Source organism: Equus przewalskii, chromosome 4 (assembly GCF_037783145.1).
Source record: "Equus przewalskii isolate Varuska chromosome 4, EquPr2, whole genome shotgun sequence".
NCBI lineage: Eukaryota > Metazoa > Chordata > Mammalia > Perissodactyla > Equidae > Equus > Equus przewalskii.
In genome coordinates, this window is record NC_091834.1 from 105,539,237 (window position 1) to 105,563,599 (window position 24,363).

Consider the following 24,363-nt stretch of genomic DNA (forward strand, 5'->3'; position numbering starts at 1 on the left):
TCCCCATCTTATTCCTGATTCTAGGTGAAAGCATTCAGTCTTGGCCTTTACGTGTGATGTTTTGCTGTAGGGTGGTTTTTTTTTTTTGAGGAAGAGTAGCCCTGAGCTAACTGCTGCCACTCCTCCTCTTTTTGCTGAGGAAGGCTGGTCCTCAGCTAACGTCTGTGTCCATCTTCTTCTGTTTTATATGTGGGATGCCTACCACAGCATGGCTTTGCCAAGTGGTGCCATGTCTGCACCCAGGATCCGAGCCGGCAAACCCCAGGCCACTTAAGCAGAATGTGTGCACTTAACTGCTGCGCCACCAGGCCGGCCCCCATGCTGTAGGTTTTTTATAGATGCCCTTTAATCAGGTTAAGGAAATTTTCTTCTAGTCTTAGTTTGGTGAGAGTTTTTATAAGGAATGATGTTGGGTTTTGACTAATGCTTCTTCTACTTTTAGTGAGGCGAAAATTCGCTTTTCCATTTTTAGTTTAGTAATATATGTTACATTGACTTTTTAAAAAACGTTGATTATTGAGTGTTAAATGAATCCTTCATTCCTGGGGTAAACCCATGTGGTCATGATGTATATTATCCTTTTAATGTATTACTGAATTGTATTTGCTAATTTTTAAGAAGGAACTTTTTCATGTATGTTCATGAGGGTTAGTGATCTAACTTTTCTTTGTTTTGATATCTTTGTCTCATTTTATACTGGCCTCATAGAATGGGTTTGAAAGTGTTTTTCTAGTTTCTATTTCATTTATCTCTGCTATAATCTTTATTATTCATTTCCTTTTGCTATCTTTTTGTTTGATTTGCTCTTCTGTTTCTACTTCCTTAAGATTTAAAGTAAGACTGTTGATTTGACATCTTTCTTCTTTGTTAGTGTAGGCATTTACAGCCATAAATCTTCCTCCAAGTACTGCTTTTGCTGCATCCCGTAAACTTTGGTATGTTGTATTTTTGTGTTCATTTGTCTCAGTATTTTCTTATTTCCCTACTTTTCTTTGACCTCTTGGTTTGATGAAGTGTGTTTTGTTCCATTTCCGTGTATTTGTGACTTTTCCACTTTTCCTTCTTTTATTCATTTCTAGTTTTATTATATTTTAGAGACTATGCTTTATATGATTTTGACCTTTTAAAACTTATTAAGAATTGTTTTATGGCCTAACATACATCCCAGAGAATGTTCCGTGTGCACCTGACAAGAATGTATATTCTGCTGTTGAATTGAGTGTCTGTATTTGTCTGTTAGGTCTAGGAACCAGTATAATCTCATCCTAACTTGGTTACATCTGCGAAGACCCTATTTCTAAGTAAGGTCAAATTCACAGTGGGGGAATGGGAAGATAGGACTTCACTGTGTCTTTTTGGGGCACACAATTCAATCAGCTACGGAGAGTCAACATGCACCAAATTCCTTCTGTTTTTGTTTATCTCTCAATATCTTTATTTCACCTTATTTTGTTATAGTTTTGATGAGATACAGAATTTTTTTTGAGCATTTTGTAAATGCCTCTGACTGCCTTTGTTTCCGATGAGAATCAGGTGTTGATGTTTTGCAGTTGGTTCCCTTGTGATGAGTTGTTCTTCTCTTGCTATTGTTAAGGTATTCTCCTTGTCTCTGAAACATTTTGACTATGATTTGTGTGTGTGTGTATCTCTGTTTATTCTACCTTGCGGTTGTTGGATGTATAGATATAGGTTAGTATTTACCAATAAATTTGGGAAGTTTTTAGCTGTTATTTCTTCAGGTATTGTTTCCTACTGCTTTCTCTCCTTCTAGTACTCTTATTGCACATGTATTGGTGTGCTTAATTGTGTCTCACATTTCTCTGAAGCTATGTTCATTTTTTTCTTTCTGTTCTTTGGATTGGATAACCTCTATTGCTCTGTTTTCAAATTTACGAATTCTCTCAGTTGAAATCTTCTGTTGAGCCCCTTTAGTGAATTTTTCATTTCAGTTATTTTGCAATTCCAGAATTTTTTGTTTCTTTTTATAATTTATGTTTATGTTATCTATTTGATGTGACCTTGTCATCAGACCTTTCTTAAGTTCTTTATCATGGTTTCATTTAGTTCTTTGAACATATTTATAGTGGCCAGTTCATCTTTTTCTGTTAAATCTGACATCTGGTCCTCTCACAGGTGGTTTCTGTTACCTGCTTTTTTTCTGATGGGTTATGGGTTATATTTTCCTATTTCTTTGTATGTCTTGTAATTTCTGGTTGGGTAATATATAATGTGTCAACGCAGGGTGCTGGTCTCCCTAGTTCCCTACCCCTAGGCTTATTATTATTTGCTTGTTTGCTTATTGGTGACTGACTAGGTTGTTTAAGTGAAGTCTGTTCTCATCCCCCACCCCACTCTGGGCAGTGGGAAGCTTCTCATGTCTCTCCTCAGGGGCCAGAGCCTCTGTGATGCCGAACGGACCCTGGGATTGTGGTGGTTTATCAAGGCTCTCTCTGACTCTGTCCAGCCACACTTCTGACAGTGCCCTGGGACATAATTTGCTTTACAGACTGATCCAGTCAAATTCAGGCCCCATTGATTGGATGGTGTCTGAGGTCAGAATTTGAGATCTGTTCTAACTAGAGTTAGGGCCATTCCCGCCTGTCTCCCCATTTCTCTTTGGCACACCAGGCAGCCTACGGTTCAGTTTTTTTCTCCAGTGACTTTTGTCATTCTCCTTCCTATGATCTCTCTCCAAAATCCACACTGTTTTTGAGAGCAGCCTTTGACTGGAAGTCTTTTGCACTCTGTTCCAAATGAAGTCACTTCCTCTGAGAGAGTTTTGGAGCTTTCTGCTGTTCTATTGCATGCTTTTCCCCCTTGGGCAAACTCTCAGAGCCACAGCTCTTGTGCTCTGGGTGGGGACAGTGGTGTACTTGTCTCCGAGTAACACTCGCTTTAGGAGCTGAGTGCCTGGGTGGCTGGAGTGGGGGCAGTTAACCCAAGGTCTCCTTGGCTTACCTCTCTCAGTGTGAAACCCCACCCTACGAGATGGGACAGGAGCAGTCTGGGCCCCAGTAGTATCTGTCCTATAAGTGGGGCCTGAATGGAAGAAGGGAGCCCCCACCTCTCACTTGTATTTAGAGCTTAGCCTCATCGCTGGGCAGGTGGCACAGGGTGAGGAGTGCAGAGGTCTGTGTTCTTGGCTGCACTGGTCTGGAATGGAGTCAGTGTCCTTCTGAGCTGGGAGCCAGGAGGAAGGCACAAGTTCTGATTCAAAAACCATGGATTCTTGCAGCTGTTGTTAGCAAATTTGAGTAGATTTCTTGAATAAGTGTTTTTCATTTAATGATTGCCTTTAGAATCAGTTCTGGAGACTTTAAATAGTCATTTTATTAAAAGTAATTTTCATAGGGAGTAGGTAGGTTGATGGAGCTCTTCATGCTGTCAGGCTGGAAGTAGAACTTCTCAAGGATACTAATTCTTTTTTTCTCCCCCCATGCTTTTTCTCCCGAAATCCCCCCAGTGCATAGTTGTATGTTTTAGTTGTGGGTCCTTCTAGTTATGGCATGTGGGACACCGCCTCAGTGTGGCCTGATGCGCGGTGCCATGTCTGCACCCATGATCCAAACCAGCGAAACCCTGGGCTGCCGAAGCGGAGTACATGAACTTAACCACTCGGCCATGGGGCTGCCCCGACTAATTCTTTAATATCTTTCATTCTCGAGTTTTTTTTAAAGCACCTACTCTGTTTGGTGTAGTGTGTGGTAAGAATTGATATATTACCTTCTTAGAACTTTATTGGTTAGTGTCTAGCCCCAGGGTGGAAAAATTCCTTACCCTCTGGCTCCCCTAGGTAGACTCTCTGGACAGGTATCTATTTGTCTGCTGTCACTTCTCAAGCCTCTTGCTTCCGTGTATATCTAAGATGAAAAACTTTAATTCCAGTTCTCTGATTTTCCTAATAATTAAAGTAAATTAAAAAAATGAGACATGAGATGTGATGTGTGTGCAAAATATACACATAGTATGGGAAAAATGTAAAATACCTTATTGTTTTCTGTAGTGATGACCTGCTATGATGATATTTTGGATATACTGGGTTAAATAAAATATGTTGTTAAAATTTCATCTATTAAAGTTCCACCTGTTTCTTTTTTACTTTTTTAAATGTGGCTACTAGAAAATTTAAAAATATATATGTGGCTTATGTTATATATCTGTTCAGCAATTCTCTATCCCTACTTCTTTTAAATAGGGTCTTTGTTTTCCATGATTAATTTGGAAAAGTGTAAAGATTAAGAAAAGTGTTATAAAAATCTCTTTAACTTTTAGCAAATCAGCAATTTTTTCCTTTTATATAGTTGTAAAAATATATACTCAAAAACCATTTGATAAAGAAAATATTTTACTAAAATTTATGATTTTTACAAAACTATTAGTGATTTTCATGCCTAATAGAGTTCAATAAATTGATTTTCTTTCAGTAGCTTTGTACTTTAAAAATTTTTAGTTATTAAAAATGGCTAAAGCATTTGTAATAGTTTTATATGGAACTTTTGTATTTTAAAATGTCATGTCAGCAATCCTTAAAAGAAACATGTTGTTTCAGCGTTTGAATATCTGTATGTGTCTGTTTTAATTTAGTAAGACTGACTTTCATGGCCTCTGCCTTACAGATGACGACTTCGACCAGTTTGATAAGCCTGGTGCAGAGCGGTCCTGGAGAAGAAGAGCTGCAGACGAGGACTGGGACAGGTCTGGAAACCCCTGGTTACGTGTCAGGGTTCACATTTTATCTCATTCCACCACTTGGCTATGCAGAGATCTTTATGGCAAACAGTGTGTTGGCTACCTGATGCTGTTTCCGACTGGGCCTTTCCCTGCTAGTCTAAAGTGAGGGCAAGGGTGGATGCGCCAGGTACAAGGCTTTCTGGGCTCCTCTCCCAATCCTGTATTGTCTCCAGGGCTGCCAGCAGATCACTGGTCATCGTGATAATATTGACTTGGTGGACACCCAGAGCTATTTTTGTAGTAGTTGTATGCCAGAGTTCCTTTTGCTCCACACCCTACCCAGTATTTGGCCAGACTTTTAAAGTTTTTGCCATTTTAATATATGTAAAATGGTATCTCATCATAATTTAAATGTGTGTTTCTCTGATTACTAGTGAAGATGAAAATATCTGTTTAGGAATACACACACACACACACACACACACTCACACTCACACTAACAGTATAAAAAGAGTCCACAAGTCCACAGTAATGATAGATGTCAAGTCAGTGTAGTGATGACTTCTGGCGAGGAGCTCTAGTAGAGGTTAGAGAGATATGTACTGAGAGAAGTACATAGGGGGCTTAGTCTGGGTGGTGGTGTTCTCAAATGATGATTGTTCTGGTCACATTTCTTACTACCTCAAATAATGTGTTGAAAATGTAAAAATGACCTTGGAGTTGAGGTCAGAAAGTTTAATGGTAGAGATAAATACATCTGAATAAAGAACAACGATGATATATTGCTTTAAAAATCCCTGACTGCCATCTGAAAACTGTGCTGTCCCAGAAGTTTTACAGAATAACCTATGTCAAAAACTTCGTAGTTCTTGTAGCCTACATCAAGTCGAGTACTCTTGAGTGACTCTTGGGCAGTCTGTAAAAAAACTCCTTAGAGCTTAGAACAAAGCCTCCTGTAAAAGAAATGGTCCTATTGGAAAGCAGTGATAACTAGTTTTGTTTAAAAGACTATGATGGGGAGCTGAATGAAATATAAAGTATATTTTAATAGTTTTCTCATCATTTGGATTTTCTCTTCTGCTGGTTGTCTGTTCATATCTATGTCTCTTTTTCTTTTTGGCTGTTTGTCTTTTCCTTATTGATTTTAGGGATTCTTTAGACTTTCTGAAATTTATTTTTTGTGCTTGGAGCTATCTCTGCCGTCTGGTATGTGTTCCCTTTAACAATAGATTTTTATAAATAATTTAGTCAAACTTATCTTTTCCTGTATGGTTTTTATTTATTAAAATATGAAAAAAATGTATTTGGAAATCATTTTTAGACTTATAGGAAAGTTGCAAGAATAACAGAAATTCTTACATGCTCTTCTCTCAGACTCACAGTTGCTTTTTGTCGTATTCCTTTTATCATTCTCTCACTATTACACCCTCACACACACATACATAAAATTTTTCTTTCGTGCACCATTTGACAATAGTTTGCAGGTATCATGACAATTTAGTTCTAAATGCTTCGCTGTGTATTTTTTATTGTGTATCCCAAGAACAGGAACATTCATTTACATAATCACTGTATAATTTCCAAAATCAGAAGTTTAACAAACATGTAATTCTATTTTTTAATCTACAGTGGTCATTCAGGTTTTGTCAATTGTCCCAATAATGTCCTTTATAACCAAAAATGAGTTTCTTATTTTCTGGTTCAAGATTCAGTTCAGGGTCATACATGGCATTTTCCCCTCTCTTTATCTCTTCATCTGGAAGAGTTCTGTAGCCTTTGTCGTTTATGCCTTTGACATTTTTGAAGAGGCCAGGCCGTTTATTTTGTAGACTCACCCTCTGTATGAGTTTGCTGCCGTCTCCTGAGGGCAGGATTCAGGTCGTGCTTTTGGGAGGAGTGCTCTTTGCTGATGTTATGGCCTTCCTGAGGGCATCATTTCAGGAGGCTGCTGATGTTGGTCAGGGTGCTTTCTGCTTTTCCTCCTTGAGAAATTCTTCCCTACCCTTTATTCTGATGTGTCCTGTGTGTTCCTGTACAAGTTTTAAAGTGTCTTTTGGTTTCTTTTACAGTTAGATGTATAATCTGCTTGAAATTGATTAGAGTGATTTTTAACTTATTGACATTTCAGGGGTATGTGAAAATAGAATAGCACAGTGCATCCAGTGTACCATTGTTCAGCTTCAGCAATTATCAGTATATAGCCAATCTTTTTTGTTTATGATATCTGCAGCCGTCCTCAAATCACAGGCATAATTTCACCTGAAAATATTGTAGATTGTATCTCTCTGAAAAATAAAGGATTTACAAGTGTAGCCACAATGGAGTTATCTCTAAAAAGAAATCCCTCATATTAATGTCTTGTTAGTGTCCCCATTTCCCCCTGATTGTCTCATAGATCTGTTAGTATATCTCTCACACACACGGTGTGTGGAGACGTGTCTGGGTGCTCTCTTATAGTTTGAATCAGAGTCCAGATAAGATCCATATATTGTAATTGATTGGTGTGTCTTTTGAGTCTTCTTTCATCTATAGGTTCTCCCCACGTCTTTTTTTAGTTCTCTGCAATTATTGTTGAAAAACGAGGTGGTTTGTCTTGTAGAATTTCAGCTTTTGCTGATTGCATCCTCTGGAGTTTTTTTAGTGTGTTCCTTCGTCTCTTGCATTTTCTGTAAATTAATAGCTAGGTCTAGAGGTTGAGCAGATCCAGGTTTGAATGGGGTGGGAGTAGGGGGCCCTGACAGTGTCTTAGGTGGGAGTCCGTACCTCCAGCAGGAGCTACGCGATGTCTGGTTTTCTTCTTTTTGTGGTGTTATCAGCTTTTGACTGATCTAAGTGGTGATATTCTGATTCTGTCCTTCCTGTTTTTTCTGTCAGCTGTGAGTCTTGTATAAACTACTTCGTTCTTCTGAGGTACAGAATAAGTGCTTGATTCTTTACTTTCATCTACCAGTTTTCAAAATAATGGGTCAGTTCCTTAGCATCCTCCAGAGGGGAGTTTTGTTTTTGAATCATTTTCATCTCATAGATTTAAATACTGCGTGTATTTTTTAACCCATTGTAGTTACTATTCTTATTAATGTTTGCATTGCCCCAATATTTATTCAGTAGGGATTTTATTCATGACATTAGTTGACTTTCTGCTGGGATGAATTGGGTTTTGTTTATGGTGTGAGAAAAGGTTCTAGTTTTTCTTGTGCTTCCTGGTGTGAATAGTACTTGTCCCAGTGTTGTTTATGAACAGATTCCTCCTTTCTTCTCTCCTCTTCAGTGCATATTTGCATATGACGATTCTGTATCATGTGTATTTCTTTATTTGATATTTTTAAAGCAAAAAACCATCCTCTTTTGTGTATTGGATAATAGAGGGAGAAATTTGAAAATTAAGGAGAAGAGCGAGTCAGAAATGGTTATGCACAGCTCTTGCTGCCATGTTACATTAGTGGTTTATTTGGAAGAAGATGATGTCATTGCTGAACCTGAAGTTTTTAAGTTTTTTGAAAGATGTGCATGTATCAGCCTATATCCAGGCAGGAAAGAGACAGCATACTCACAAGGTTTTAAGTGGAAATCGTCTGAGGACAGGCTGTTTCCAGGGCAGGGTTAACGCAGTAGTAAGAGTTGGTGAGGCTTCCAGGGAGTAGCAGAGGCCTGAAGGGAAACAGTGGTGTCCTAGAGCCCAGTGAGAGCTGCAGTGGTGGGAACTGGGGGGGCCGCAGCTGTGCAGGTATGAGGGATGGGCAATCTCTTGTGCTTGCTTTGTGACATTCTCTTGGGGCATCCCATGGGCTGAGCCCATCCAGAAGCAAAGGCCAGGAGAGCTGGTGGGAGCCTTTCCCAGAGACACTAGAGACGCTTTCCAGGGCACGAGCCAGCTGAGGCTGGAGGGCGTGGCTTGGAGTGGGAAGGCACCCAGAGATGATGGACTCAAGTGTAGTCTTCCTTGTCACTTATATATCTGATTTTGCAAAGCTACAGCCATGTGGCTGACTACAAAATACTTGTTTCGTGAAAAAGCCTTTCAGTATATTTAAAGAGCTGATTGTCCCTAATCTTTGATAAGAAATACCTGCCAAAGAGGTTTTTCTTACTTAAATAGTGATTTCTTACTTAAATGGTGAAATCTTTAGGGAGTTCTGCAGTTGAATGCAGGAAACCTCTTTATCAGTGTGGTGTTTCTTTCATTTCCTAACACAGTTACTGTTATTGTCAGGGAGTCTTCATACTCATCTCTTTGAAAGGACTCGATGTGAGCCAGTCACTTCCATTAATTCAGTGTTGTTTTTGGTGATGGTGTAATTTTAGTAGTGTTTTCTGTTTTGTAAATTTCTTCTCTTTTGTGTACGTCTTTTGTAAGGATCCAACTTTATGGTGACAATAGAGAATCGTATGTTTAGTTTTTGTGGAGTGTGTGCATAGTAGTCCGGATTTGGACTCTGGAACCAGACCAGCTCGGTCACGTACTTGTTTTGCTGCTTCCTAGCTGGGTGACCTCAGGCCAATTATTTAACATCTCAGTGTCTTGTTTTCACATTTAAAAAATGGAGCATGATATAAGTATTTACCAGATAGGGTTCTTAGGGCAATGAAAAAGCTAATATATGAAAAACCCTTAGAATGTTTCCTGGCACGTAGTATACTGACTGGATGTTTGTGATTCCCTGAGCTTTAGTTTATGCTAGTTGTAGTCATAGGGACTTAATCTGTCTGTCTCCCATCCTGCTTTCTTCTTCTGTGCTGTTGCCTTGGTTAGTCATGGAAACTGCTATTCTCCATCTCTGTACACTCCACTCATTTATAGCTGATAGAGTTTTCAGTTATCTTCTTTTAAAAAATGTTTTTGTGTAGAAAAAATAGTCATTAAAGACTGATTTTTTTTATTGAGCTCGTCATAGTTTACATCATTGTGGAATTTCAGTTGTACATTGTTTCTTGTCTGTCCCCACAGAAGTGCTCCCCTTCACCCCCATGCCAACCCCCCAACACCCCTTCCCCTGGTAACTACTGAACTATTTTCTTTGTGCATGTGTTTGTTCATATTCCACATATGAGTGAAATCATCTGGTGTTTGTCTTTCTCAGTCTGGCTTATTTTACTTAGCATAATTCCCTCCAGGTCCATCCATGTTATTGCAAATGGGATGAATTTGTCTTTTTTTTTCTGGCTGAGTAGTATTCCATTGTATATATATACCACATCTTTATCCAGTCATCGGTGATGGGCACTTGGATTGTTTCCATGTCTTGGCTATTGTGAATAGTGCTGCAACGAACATAGGGGTGCATACGTTACTTTGGATTGTTGCTTTCAAGTTGTTTGGATAGATACCCAGTGATGGGATAGCTGGGTCATATGGTATTTCTGTTTTTAGTTTTTTGAGAAATCTCCATACTGTTTTCCATAGTGGCTGCACCAGTTTGCATTCCCACCAGCAGTGTATGGGGGTTCTGTTTTCTCCACAACCTCTCCAACATTTGTTATTTTTAGTCTTAGTGATTATAGCCATTTTACCAGGTGTAAAGTGGTATCTTAGTGTAGTTTTGATTTGCATTTCTCTGACGATTAGTGATGTTGAACATCTTTTCATGTGTTTATTGGCCATCTGTGTATCTTCTTTGGAAAAATGTCTGTTCATATCCTCTGTCCATTTTATGATCGGGCTGTTTGCTTTTTGTTGTTCAGTTGTGTGAGTTCCTTATATATTATGGAGATTAACCCCTTGTCTGATACATGATTTGCAGATATTTTCTCCCAATTAGGGGGTGTGTCTTCTTGTTTTGATTCTAGTTTTTTTTGCCTTGCAGAAGCTCTTTAGTCTGATGAACTCCCACTTGTTTATTTTTCTTTTGTTTCCCTCGTCTGAGAAGACGTATGGTATTCGAAAAGATCTTTTTAAGTTCGGTGTCAAAGAGTACTACGTATATTATCTTCCAGGAGTTTTATGGTTTCAGGACTTATCTTCAAGTATTTGATCCATTTTGAGTTTATTTTTGTGTGTGGCATGAGATAATGGTCTACTTCCATTATTTTGCATGTGGCTGTCCAGTTTTCCCAACACCATTTATCAGAGAGACTATCTTTTCTCCATTGTATATTCTTGGCACCTTTGTTGAAGATTAGCTGTCTGTAAATGTGTGGTTTTATTTCTGGGCTTTCAGTTCTGTTGCATTGATGCTTTCTCTGCATCTGTTGAGATGGTCATGTGGTTTTTGTTCGTCATTTTCTTAATGTGGTGTATCACATTGATTGATTTGTGGTTGTTGAACCATGCCTGTGTCCCTGGTATAAATCTCACTTGATCATGATGCATGATCTTTTTGATGTATTGCTGTATTCAGGTTGCCAGTATTTTGTTGAGGATTTTTGCGTCTATCTACATCAGCAGTATTGGCCTGTAGTTTGCCTTTGTGGTGTTGTCCTTGTCAGGCTTTGGTATCAGAGTGATGCTGGCCTTGTAGAATGTGTCAGCAAGTGCTACATCTTCCCTAATTTTTTGGAATAGCTTGAGAAGGATAGGTATTAAGTCCTCTCTGAAAGTTTGGTAGAATTCCCCAGGGAACTCGTCTGGTCCTGTGCTTTTATTCTTTGGGATGCTTTTGATTACTGTTTCAATCTCTTTCCTTGTGATTGGTCTATTCAGATTATCTACTTCTTCTTGATTCAGCTTTGGGAGGCTGTAAGAGTGTAAGAATTTATCCATTTCCTCTAGATTGTCCATTTTGTTAGCATATAGTGTTTCGTAGTATTCTCTTATAGTCTGTTGTATTTCTGTGGTATCTGTTGTTATTTCCCCTCTTTCATTTCTAATTTTATTTATCTGAGCTTTCTCTTTTTTTTCTTTGTAAGTCTGGCTGGAGGTTTGTCAGTTTTATCTATCTTCTCAAAAACCAACTCTTTGTTTCATTGCTCCTTTCTACTGCCATTTTTGTTTCAATAGCATTTATTTCTGCTCTGATTTTTATTATTTCTCTCCTTCTGCTGACTTTGGACTTTGTTCTTTTTCTAATTCAGTTAGGTGTAGTTTGAGATTGCTTATTTGGAATTTTTCTTGTTTGTTAGGGTAAGCCTTTTGCTGCATCCCATGTGACCTGGTATGGTATGTTTTCATTTTCATTTGTCTCCAGATATTTTTTGATTTCTCCTTTAATTTCGTCAACGATCCATTGGTTGTTCAATATCCTGTTGTTTAGTCTCCACATCTTTGTCCCTTTCTCAGCTTTTTTCTTTTAATTAATTTCCAGCTTTATAGCATTGTGATTAGAAAAGATGTTTGTTAGTATTTCAATCTTCTTAAATTTATTGAGGCTTACCTTATTTCTCAACATATGGTCTATCCTTGAGAATGTTCCATGCACACTTGAGAAGAATGTGTATTCTGCTGTTTTTGGATGGAGTGTTCTATATATGTCTCTCAAGTCCAACTGGTCTAGCTTTTCATTTAATTCCACTGTTTCCTTGTTGATTTTCTGTCTAGATGATCTATCCATTGATGTGAGTGTTGAGGTCCCCTACTATTATTGTGTTATTAATATCTTCTTTTAGGTTTGTTAATAGTTGCTTCATGTACTTTGGTGCTCCTGTGTTGGGTGCATAGATATTTATAAGTGATATGTCTTCTTGCTGGAGTGTCCCTTTAATCATTTCATACAGCCCCTCTTTGTCTCTCTTTACCTGTCTTATCCTGAAGTTTACTTTGTCTGATATAAGTATCCCAACACCTGCTTTCTTTTCTTTGCCCTTAGCTTTGAGTATTGTCTTCCATCCCTTCACTCTGAGTCTGTGTTTGTGCTTGGAGCTGAGATGTGTTTCCTGGAGGCAGCATATTGTTGGGTCTTGTTCTTTAGTCCATCTCGCCACTCTGTGTCTTTTTATTGGAGAGTTCACTCCATTTGTGTTTCGGGTGATTGTCGACACATGAGGACTTAATGCTCCCGTTTTATTCACTCGTTTACCGCTTCTCCTGTGTTTCCTTTGTTTCTCGTCCTGTGTATTTTGGTCTGTCACTTGAGTTATGTAGTTTTTTATGTTGTATTTCTTTGTTTTCTCCTTATTTATTATTTGTGTCTCTGTTCTGCTTTTTTGTTTAGTGGTTACCATGACGTTTATATTCAAAATCTCGTAGATAAGATAGTCTATTTTCTGATGGCCTCTTATTTCCTTAGAGTAAACCAATTCAGTCCCTTTTCTCTTTCCCTCCTAAGTTGTTTTTCTCACATCTTATTCCATCTTGTCTTGTGAGTTTGTGGTTAAAATGACAAGATTATCTTTGTTTTTAATGTTTTCTTCCCCTTCATCTTTAATGCTATTCCTGAATATTTACTGACCTGTTCTGATGTATAGCTACAATTTTCCAATTTTGTCTACCTATTTATTTCCTTACTCTATGCTTTGTAGTCCCTTTCTCCCTTTTCTTTTTCCAGATATGAGGGCCTTCTTGAGGATTTTTTTTGGGGGGTGGTCTCATGGCTACAAACTCCCTTACCTGTTGTTTATCTGGGGAAGTTTTTATTTCTCCATCATATCTGCAGGATATTTTCGCTGTATAGAGGACTCTTGATTGAAAGTTTTTGTCCTTCCAAGATTTGAATATGTCATTCCAGTCTCTCCTAGTCTCTAAGGTTTCTGCAGAGAAATCTGCTGAAAGCCTGACAGGTATTCCTTTGTAAGTTATTTTCTTCTGCCTTGCTGCCCTTAGTATCTTTTCTTTGTCATTCACTTTTGCCTTGTGGTAGGTCTTTTTACATTGACATACTTAGGAGCTCTGGTAGCCTCTTCTACGTGGATTTCCATCCCCTTCCCTAGGTTTGGGAAGTTCTCTGCTCTTATTTCTTTGAACAAGCTTTCTGCTCCATTCTTCTTTTCTTCTTCCTCTTGAATACCTATAATTCTTATGTTCCATTTCCTGATTGAGTCAGCTAATTCTCAGAGACTTTCTTCCTTTCTTTTAGTCTTAGTCCTCTCTCCTCCTCTATCTGGAGCATTTCAACTTGTCCTCAGTTATGCTGATTCGCTCCTCTATGATGTCCGCTCGAGCGTTCAGGGAATCCATATTTTGTTTTCTCTCTTCCATTGTGTCTTTCATCTCAAATATTTCTGATTGATTCTTCTTTATAGTTTCAATCTCTTTTGTGATGTAGCTCCTGAACTCGTTGAATTGTTTCTCTACATTCTCTTTTAATTCCTTGAGTTTTTGATGATAGCTATTTTGAATTCTCTGTCATTTAGATTACATATTTCTCTTTCCTCAGGACCGATTTCTGGGTACTTGTCATTTTCTTTCTGGTCTGGAGATTTAATATAATTTTCGATACTGCTAGAGGCCGTGGCTCTGTTTATGTGCATTGTGGTATTATTTGGTTACAGTTACCACCTGTTGCCACTGGGTGGGGTCAAGAGCCATGTATTCTGAGCCCTCTGTGATCTGCCAAGATCGCAGGTGCTGGAGCCGGTGCTGGGTGGGTGGAGGGGAGGGGCGCTTTCTTCTGTGTGCTCTTGGGGTTTTCTCACTCTATGCTTGCTATCTGGTTTCCTGGGGTGGCTTGATGAGGTCACCCCTGCATTAGCTTTCACCTCGCTAGGGGCTTTCTCCCAGGCTACGAAGGCTTTGGGGATTGTTGATGTTCCTGCGAATGAACGTCCCTTCCCTCTGTTACTTCCCTCTCGCAGCCTGCCCATGGTCCCAGATCCCAGTCTTTTGTGGAAGGAGTGAAGTTTTACCACGTTCCACCTTCTCTGAGGGGGGCTCCAGCCTCTCCCCCCACTGTCATGGCTGTGTGGGTCTCTCAGACATCTTGTGGCTTGTGTTTGGATGTCCTCTGTTGGAGAATGAATGTCTTTTTCATTGTATGGTGGAGGGGAGAGATTACTGGGAAAGCTCACTCTGCTTTGATGCTGACGTCACTCCAAAGACTGATTTCTCGTTTCCTTATACTTTTCTTGTCAGCACAAGGTACAAGTGTTTTCAAGAGTTTTGTTTGTATAATTACCAACACCTGTTCATATTATGGTTTTAAGGGTTCTTCTCAATTAGTGTTCCCTGGGCAAATGGGATTACCTTCCATTTTCAGTTATTTAGAGTGATGCTCTAGAGAGGGGCTTGTCTTCAAAAGGGTGCTTGTACTTTTTGGTCATCTGGAATCAAATTCTCAAATGCTGTGATTGTGAGTATTGTGACTGGATCATGTTTTTTTCCTCACCCATTGAGGACGGTTGAACAGTGAAGAGACAGAAATTGTATCTGAAAGATGATTAGATGGTTTGTGATTGAAAATGTTGGAAGAAACTAAGTGTTATTCTCTAATAACTATCTTACTCTTGTTGATCTGTGAAAGATTTTTTTTCCCCGTGGGCTAAGTTCTTGTCTTGGATGTGTCATTGCTGTGTGACTTTGGGCAGAATATTTAATCTCTTATCCTTATTTTCTGTATCTATAAAATGAGTTTATACGATTTATGCTGGATAACCTAAAATAACAAAAAACGTGTTCAGTGCATGAATGAAATGATTTGTTGTTTCTAGTTCTCAAGGATATTATATAGAAACACACATTTCTGTTACAACTTCATGTCTGCATTTCTTGATATCCTGGTATTCTGCAAAATAGCATGCTAAAAGCAAACATGGTTTTTGGGTAAATTAGTGTTTAAAACCTTTGGAACCTAGAAATTTATGACCAGAGACCTGATAAAGATTAACAGTCCTAATAAGAATGTTGGTGCAGTTAAACTCCATTGGCATTGGTACCTAGGGTTAAAGTCTAGTTATGTTTCTTCCTTCTAGATGTTGGTCCTTAATGACATTTGCTTTTGAGAGATTGATTTCCCCAGAACTAAGAACATAATTCAACAATCAAAAAATAATCGTAAATATATACAGTGAGAAAGATCTTCAGCTTTTTCATCTGCTAAGGGTTTCAATTTTAATTGTGAGAAACCTACTCCTGATCACCTCATAACACACAATGAAAACATAACATAAAACGTAAAATCACTTCAAAACATAAACATGCTAATGAAAAATTATGGATGACTGATGTGACTTCCATGTTATAGAAAGATAATTCCCCTGGTTATTAAGAGTCACAGTGTGTCCTTCTCAGCATTGATTTTTCAACTTTTAATTTCTTCAGCTTTTGGAGTTTGATAAGTGTCAGATGTTCTCTCACTGGTTTTGGTTTTTTATTTTCCTAATTAGTGATAGTGTGCATCTTTTCTGATTTCATCATAGGTTTTTAAAGGTAGGAGAAAGCGTTGATATTACTTATTGTAGTTTTGTCTTTTACCGATTACTTAAGATCTCATTTTGAGGTAAAAAACTAAGATGTAGAAGTCTGGTGAGGACCACTTCTTCTAACAAAGCCTCCATACTTAATGTTTGGTATTTTTCCCTTAAGTATGTTTCCCACACTTAATGTTTGGTAATGTTTAATACCATGTGTTTTCTGTATATTTACATTATGTTTTCATTATTAATAAAGACAAAGGAAATTATTGCGACTTAACCTGAAAGTACCCTAAAGTCCTGGGTAGATTTCCCAATGATGTACAAACTTTCTAGTGTAGTAGGAATCATACATTGATCTGTGTCTGTTTCTCTCCAGTGAACTTGAAGATGACTTACTAGGAGAAGATTTGCTGTCTGGCAAAAAGGTAGGAAATATAGATCTTCTTGAAACTGAATGATAATTGTTTAGTTGTGCTTAAAACATAAGCATACATTTTATGCATGGGATGCATTACTGGAAAGTTGGGTATAGATTAAAATTTTGTGAATTGAATTATTTTTTAAATGCACAAAGAGCTGACTGTTTAATCTATTGGTACATTCTCCGATAACTTGTAACTCGAGCAGTAAATCCTTTGATGCACGTATTTTGGTTCCCAAGGTCTTCAAGGCACTCCAGCCTATACTGAGCTTGTGAAAGCAGTATCATAAAGCTAAAACTTTCCCTGAAGGAACTTAATGTTTTGCATAATGGATCTGGAATTCACTTTTTGGGAGTATTCAGAGATAAGCTTAAAGATAAGAATACTCAAGTATAACAAATATTCAGATAAATAAAAGTTTAAGACTTAATGTGTATATATAATATACATATGTATCATTCTACCAATATCTTTTGAACATTATAATATAAACAAACATTAAAAATAGAAATTAAAAGCCAAATATTAAAGTGAAACACGTGTTCCTTGTTTTGTTTGGTGAATTATTTATTGGTTCACTGGTTTTTGACAAATACTTAAAAGTTTAACTAAAAAACTCAAGGAAGCAACCTCTTGTTGACTGAGATTTGGCTTTCATTGAATGGTTAATTTTTAAAGATTTCCTGTGGGGTGTTTTTTAAAAATAAATTTGTGGGAGTTGTTTTTTTGGGTCCAGAGCCCATGCTTTTTTTTGGTGAGGAAGATTGGCCGTGAGCTAACATTGCCAATCTTCCTCCTTTTTTCCTCCCCAAAGCCCCAGTACATAGTTGTATATCCCAGTTGCACGTCATTCTAGTTCTTCTCTGTGGGACGCTGCCACAGCATGGCCTGATGAGTGGTGGTGTTAGGTCTGCACCCGGGATCCACACCAGCAAACCATGGGCCACTGAGGCAAAGTGAGTGAACTTAACCACTCGGCCACGGGCTGGCCCTTCCTGTGGTTTTATTTAATGAATTAGGCAGCTGAACTTAAGTTCTCCTGTGGCAGGCCTGGCTTGGCCCTGTTAATGGATGACAGATTAAGGGGGCACCCGAATGGAGCTTCTTTGGGCTCTGTTAAGCAGTCTGTTTTCCTCCAGACCCTCCTTCCTTCCTCAGGTGAACTAACTACATGGTCTGTGTTGTTTATTTTTGTCTTCTTATAATGTCAGTCATTAGGTGGAGTCCTTTGGGACTAATAAGCACTACTAATAAGATTGATATTTTTTGGCTTATATCAAAAATACTGTAATGAAGAGAATACAGACAAGTTTGAGAAACATGTTTTTATAAGCTGTAGAATGCCAGGAAAAGACTGCTTGTTTGTTTCATCTTTAATTAGAAAATCAAGTCTTTTTTTCCATCTGTATTTTTTTTCCTGGTAGGGGTGTGTGTGTGGGCTTTGATTGTCTTTTGGAGGAGGGATGCTAACTTACATATATGATAGAATAATTTTAATAGGAGAGGAAAGGGTGAGGTTCCCCCCACCCCCCTTAAATCGCAGATACTGGTATGTATTTAACTTAAAACCTGGAGCTCTAGAAATCTGACCAGCTGACGGAATCACGAGGCTACCTCTGCTTCCTGATGTGGTTTGTGCACAGGCCTGTCAAGCATAGGAGTGAGGACCTGAGCTAGTCCTGTTTATTGTCATGTGTCCTCTGTGTTGGACAAATGAAGCTTTATTTTAGTCCCTTACCATTCTTATTTGGCGATCCGGTTATCTAAAATCTGCTGCTTTCTGAAATTTTATTTTTTTCTTTTTGTTTAAAAAGGCTTTAGATTTTGGATACCAACAGTTAAATTTAGTCAAATCTTAAGGACACCATTCTTTTTTGTGTATGATAAAAAATTGTTGTAGGACACCGCCAAAGGACCCTTCCCTTTTTCCTTTTTTGTTAGAATAAATATGATTGTTATGCTTGCTGATTCTATGCTTATTTGACTCTGCATCTAAAAACTAGTCTGGTATGCCATATGTGGAATCTCTCAATTGTCAACTTGCTGAATGCAAATGTTTTAATAACATAAGGTTACAAACAATCCAGTCAACATAATTTTGTACTTTTGTAACAAGTCTTTATATAGAAGTGACATACATTAATTAGATTTCTTATTTCAATTAGAATCAGTCGGATTTATCAGATGAAGAGCTAAATGATGATCTTTTACAGAGTGATAATGAAGATGAAGAAAATTTCAGGTACTCAATATTAGCTCATTAAAAATATTCTTTATTTAAATTGATAGTAACTAATTTATAATTATAATGGGATATAATTGATAATGTGTTATATCTTTAACATATCATTATATTCTAAACAGGATATTAATATAACTTTGATATGAAAGCCATATATGTCTTTATAAATAGATCAACTGTTTAAAATCACTGTTGATCTTGGCATTTAATAACCTCTGAGTTCTGATGAGTGCAGGGTATGAAAGCTCGGAACACACATGTACTGCTTTTTTAAAGAATTCTTTTATTTGTATGGAGGGCAGTGGCCCCAGACTCAATACTGTTGGTTGCATTTTGATGTTGCTGCTTTTGTTTTCATTTCAGATAATTTTTATTTATACATATCTGCTTACTGAATTGCCATTTTGGAAATTCCTTTAGACTGTACTTAGACTCTAGTTGACAATCTGAATAAAACTGTTCGGGCTGCCGTAACAGAGTACCATAAGCTGGGTGTCTTATAAACAGCAGAAATTTATTTCTCAGAGTTCTGGAGTCTGGGAAGTCCAAGGTTAGGGTGCCAGCACGGTTGGGTTCTAGTGAGGACCTACTTTTTGGTTCATAGGTGGTGCTTTGTCACTGTGACCTCATGTGGTGGAAGGAGTGAGGGAGCTCTCTGGGTCCGTTTTATATGGCACTAAGCCCATTCATGAGGCTCCACCCTCATGACCTAAGCACCTCCCAAAGGGCCCTCCTCCGGATGCCATCATATTAGGCGTTAAGACTCAACCTCTGAATTTAGGGGGGGACATAAATATTTAGTCCATGACAATAATGAATATCTTTCTGTTGTTGACATTAGTATGCTCTGTTAGAAGAAGGGGAAAAGGTATTTAGTGTACTCTGGTAGGTAGAATAAGGTTTTCAATTTTATGAGGAAACATTTATTGTGAAAATATAGAGAGACATTTCTTGGTTATAAATGTAGTTAACAAATATATGCCATTTATTATTGAGCTATAGATTTGTAACAGGTTTTGTAACATAAAGTAATTTTTATGGGTAAAAATACGGTTTTAAGTTAATTTATTCTACCAGTTATTTAAGTTTCCCAATTCCATTCTTTGGCATCATTATTATGTTTTAATCTTTTGAATTAGTTAAGTTGCCCTTGAAATATCCCTTTGGAGTCTTTTAGCCATGTAATGTCTTCAAGTCTGTATGGCATATTCAGTTTTTTTGTTAGGATTGGATACTTAATATGTGTGAACTTAGATTTATCTGCAAAATCTTGCTTTTTAAGTGTTTTCTTGCATCTTACTGTTTGGCATTTACTGTTGTGATTTAGTAGGTGGGATGTGATTTTTTTTTTTTGCAGTTTTAAAAGCCTCTGTGTTATTTTACTCAAATTATGAATTAATCTTTTTGAAATTTGTGACTGGTATAAATTTTATTTGAACATTGAAATGTTTTTTCACATGGATTTTTAATATGTTGATTTTTAACACGTTGATTTTTAAAATAGGAGTTTATAATTTGCATCATAAAGTTAAAAAAGAAAAGAATTATTCTTAAAATTCCATCTATGATTTTCTGTTTATAGAGTAGTACTCCTGCTTTTACTTTGAAATCTTTTGCTCCATCCTTTTCATTCTGAAAGTCAGAATGAAATGGAATCTATCTGCTTTCAGTCCTGGACTTTTACCGCTCAGACCTGTTTCTTTCCCCATCTGGTTGATCTGATTGTTTTGGTGAAATAATCTGTGCTGATGACAGTGGGGACGCTGTATGCATTAGAAGTCTGATGCTGGCTCAGTATCGCACACTGAGCTCTGTTTTCAGTCATTGTTGGAGTCACTGTGCATTTATCAGTTACTGGAGTAATCTTTCACTGGTTGTGGTTTAAGTTTTTCTAACAGTCAATTTATGTGATGATTTAGTTTTGAGCTTCACTCTAATTGGGTGCCTTTCTTTGTATTTTTGTCCTTTGTAGTTCTCAGGGTGTCACAATTAGTCTGAATACCACATCTGGCATGGTCACATCATTTGAACTGTCTGACAACACTAATGACCAATCTGGAGAACAGGAATCTGAGTATGAACAAGGAGAAGATGAACTGGTTTATCACAAATCCGATGGATCTGAATTGTATGCTCACGAGTACCCGGAAGAAGGACAGTATGAAGGCCACGATGCTGAGCTGACAGAAGACCACATTGAGTATGTGGAAGAGCCAGAGGAGGAGCAGCTGTACAATGACGAAGTGTTAGACATCGAGATCAATGAGCCTTTAGATGAATTCACAGTGAGTCTTTCTCCTTTGTATGGCCAAAGATAACATGGCTGCCTGGACATAGGTTTCTAGACTGATTTGAAATCTATTTACCTCCCTTGGGAGGGAGGGAAATTAGACCTTATTATCACTGTCTGCCAGTTTCTTTATCTGAGCTATGACAAAGTTTGTGTTGACAGCTTGTTTGGCCAGAGGTAATGCTCCTTTGTCACTCTGGAAGGCTGCACAGAATCGTGACCTTGAGGATTGCACCCTAAGGAAGAAAACAGCTTTGTGTGCTGGAGATACACTGTCAATTGTTAGAAGTACTTAATGCAGAGCTTTTATCCAGGCTTTAGACAAGATCTGATAAAGTCCTTCTAAGGTGAAAAGATTATTGACCTGCTAAAGACATCTTTAAGGTGCTAATATTCCAAAGTGATTGATGTCCTGTTCATTCGTTCTTTTTTGTAACTGAGAACTGTCTAAACATGAATAAAGAGATTGGAGGTTAGTTTAGGAAATGTCACAGGTAATTTGTTATCTGTAATCAGGAAGCAAAGATTGTGCAGATTTTTATTTCACAAAGATGATTTTGATAGGTAGCTTTTTTTTTTAAAGTTGAACTGTCAAAAACGGACTATTGAAAGACTGCTCATCTGTCTTAATGATTCATCATTAAAGGAGATTTGTTTTTAAAAGAAGCGCCTTATGACATTTATTTGGGAAGGACGTGACTTCCATAGTTCCAGTAGAATCTTAGGGTTTTCAGGATCCTGGGGTTCCACTGAGGGGCACTATCACTGGGGCTGCTGGGGGGAGTGGAGGCAGGTAAAGGTAGGGTCGTAACTCTGCCATGGTATCTCTGTTTCCATTCAGAGTATGCTGCATTTGAGAAAAAAGTTCAAAAGTTACTGAATGTTCGTCATTGTCCTATATCTATATCTCTCTGTATCTGTGTGAGTACTTTTGAAAGGGATTGTTTATGTGGAACCTTAGAATATCTAGTTCCAGTCATGATTGTGTTTATGTGTCTCAATAGTTATTTTTAAGATTTGATTTTTTTTTTGAATGCTTTCTCTTCAGTAGATATAGTAATGAAAAATGTTTGTAGTTTTGTTAGAGAGAATCATGTAAAATGCATCATGGGTACTTGTTTTTTCGATAACTCTTTAGTGGTTTGTTTTGGTAATAAATCTTTCACTAGTGTGGACAGGTGCTCTCTGGTTTACTGATGTGTTTGTATACTATCCTAAAGGAGCAGTGTAACTTAAAATGCCTCTTAAAAATGGAGCCAGGATCAACAAATGTTAGCTCCGGGTGAATCTTCCTCGGGAAAAAAATTGAGCCAAGATCTTTTAAAAATCTGCCTAGTTACTCCCTAGTTAGAGCATTTTCTTATTTCTCCTACTCATCAGTAAAATGAGATGGTTAATCATATCTGGGTCCGTTTCACTTGTAAATTCAACAGTTCAACAGATCTTTATTGATGTTCAAGCACTGGGGACACAACTGTGCTAAAACACGAAGCATGAAGCATGGCCCCTGCCTTCTGTGCACTTGGAATTGAGTGGAACAGCGCACAGTGTGGAAGGTGCTCTAGTGCGCACGGCTGCATGGGAGGTCCCTCTCACTGTAGCCTTCTCGCAGAGTTTGTTGTAAGGAGAATTTCTAGTAAATGAGGACTTTCCATCTCATGTATTCCACTGTCAAACCTGAGGTTACATTTAGGCACCTGGTTGTGTAAAATCCAACTTTATCCAACATCTTGTGATCTAAGATTCAGGTATTGAAAAGGAAAATAATGTGACAATTCATTATACTCACAGTACTTTTCCACATTAAAGTGAATTAGTTTCTTGAAGAATTAATAAAAAATCTTAAGGTAGGAAAATTTATGTAGAAATTCTGAAAGTGTCCTGATATCTTTTCACAGAGAGTTGTAAACTTTAAGGTGAGGCGAAGTTTGTCTTTCTTTGAGTAATATCAGCTCACCTCAATACATCTAGCTTTAAAGCCACAGTCCTCCTTTTCTTTTTTCCCTAATTCTTTAAGATTATTGGTTTCTTTATAGTTGCCACAGTGGTAGAATCTGGCATTCTCTCTTCTTTGGATGGGAAGAGGTAAATGGACTTAGGCTGTGAAGTTCTCCTCTCGAGGTCTGCGGTGGAGACCACTCATTGTCGTCTTAGGCTTTCACTGGTGCACACATTTGTTGTTCGTTATGAGACTAACGAACACCAGTCGATTGCGTCCCTTTGTGTGCCAGTGATCTCTTAGTTTATTAAACGGTTTATTTAACTGTGGTTCATGTCCTAGTTAGGCTTTGTTAACTCATACTCTCAAGCTGGAATTGAACTCTGGGAAATGCTGGTCAAGAGCACATTCTGTCTGTTGAAGCCCAGTCTTAAAATCACATGGGGGGATTTTGTGCATAATTGGAAGTGGAATCATAAAACCACAGAATTTTACAAATTGGAAGGGACGCTTTTACATGTGAACAAGCTGAGGTCCACAGTAAAAAGTTGGTAGGACCAGCTCTGGTGCTCTTTCCTGTTCTGCTCAAAAGTAAGTAATCCTTAAGTTTGTGCATTTTATTCGTCCTGTTCTAGAGAGTGAATTGGGATTTGATTTAAAAACTTGTACTCTTGTTTTAGGAAGGGATGCATATCACTTATTATTCAACAAAATATTAGAAAATTAATTGTTGGGTGATTTATACTTTTAAGCACAATCAATTTATTTAGGGCCTTTAAAATTAAGATAGATTGAAATTTCATAAAACATTGTTTTGTAAAAACAATTTTGGATTGATAATTTATGTAAAAGGTAGCAGATTTTTGTTTCCCAGTGAGAAACCAGTGGTGTAGACTATACTCCATTGTATATTAGCTACAAATTTTGATTAGCATCATCTGGCCTTATTTGAAATCTGACTGTTCTGCTCTCAGTGAATCATGAGTAGCGATAGTTGCTCTTTTTGACAGGATGCTAATAATTTTTTTTAGAAAGTAAAATGCAGTATGTTCAGATAGTCATGAGAGACAGTTGTGGGAACTGGTGGTTTGTCACCTTAAATACAGTAGTTTTTCTTTGGGGGTTGTAGACGAGACTGTTGGATACCACGCAGTGGGTTTTTTAGGTTCAGTAACAGATTCGTTCTTCGTGGCCTGCTTTGTAACCGTCTACAGTCGGTTTCAACAAGTGGTGGGGTTTGCTGGGAAGTGCAGCTCCCCTGGGTAGGATCAGATCTTGTTACTTGTTACAAGTAGCTGTAGGAGCCCTATTTTTCTCAAGCCAGCTTGCCTTCTTCCTTCGTGTGCCCTCATGGGGCGCCTGCCTGCTGACCTGCCCATTATGTTTCATGCAAACCTGGACTCATCCCTCTAATTCAAGGGAGGGGCTAATGGAGAAACAGATTCTGACATGTGATTTTTCCTAAAGCTCCTATGTTGGAAATTTCCCATGCTTGTGTCGTCTTCTGTTGCCGTAGAATGGTTGGAGTTGGGCGAGATTCTCGCTTCTTATTGCTGCTCAGGTGCTCTGTCCCTTTAAA

At 37.9% G+C, this 24,363-nt stretch overlaps 1 protein-coding gene across 3 annotated transcripts in view; it reads left to right on the forward strand.

Moving 5' to 3' along the window:
* RBM33 (RNA binding motif protein 33) overlaps positions 1–24,363 on the forward strand; it is a 133,470-nt gene that overhangs the window by 18,150 nt on the left and 90,957 nt on the right. For all 3 annotated transcript variants that reach the window (XM_070616972.1, XM_070616973.1, XM_070616974.1), the window contains exons 2-5: positions 4,617–4,695; positions 16,268–16,316; positions 18,479–18,555; positions 20,528–20,840. In XM_070616972.1, the coding sequence (XP_070473073.1) occupies positions 4,617–4,695; positions 16,268–16,316; positions 18,479–18,555; positions 20,528–20,840 (518 nt within the window). The remainder of the gene's footprint in view (positions 1–4,616; positions 4,696–16,267; positions 16,317–18,478; positions 18,556–20,527; positions 20,841–24,363) is intronic.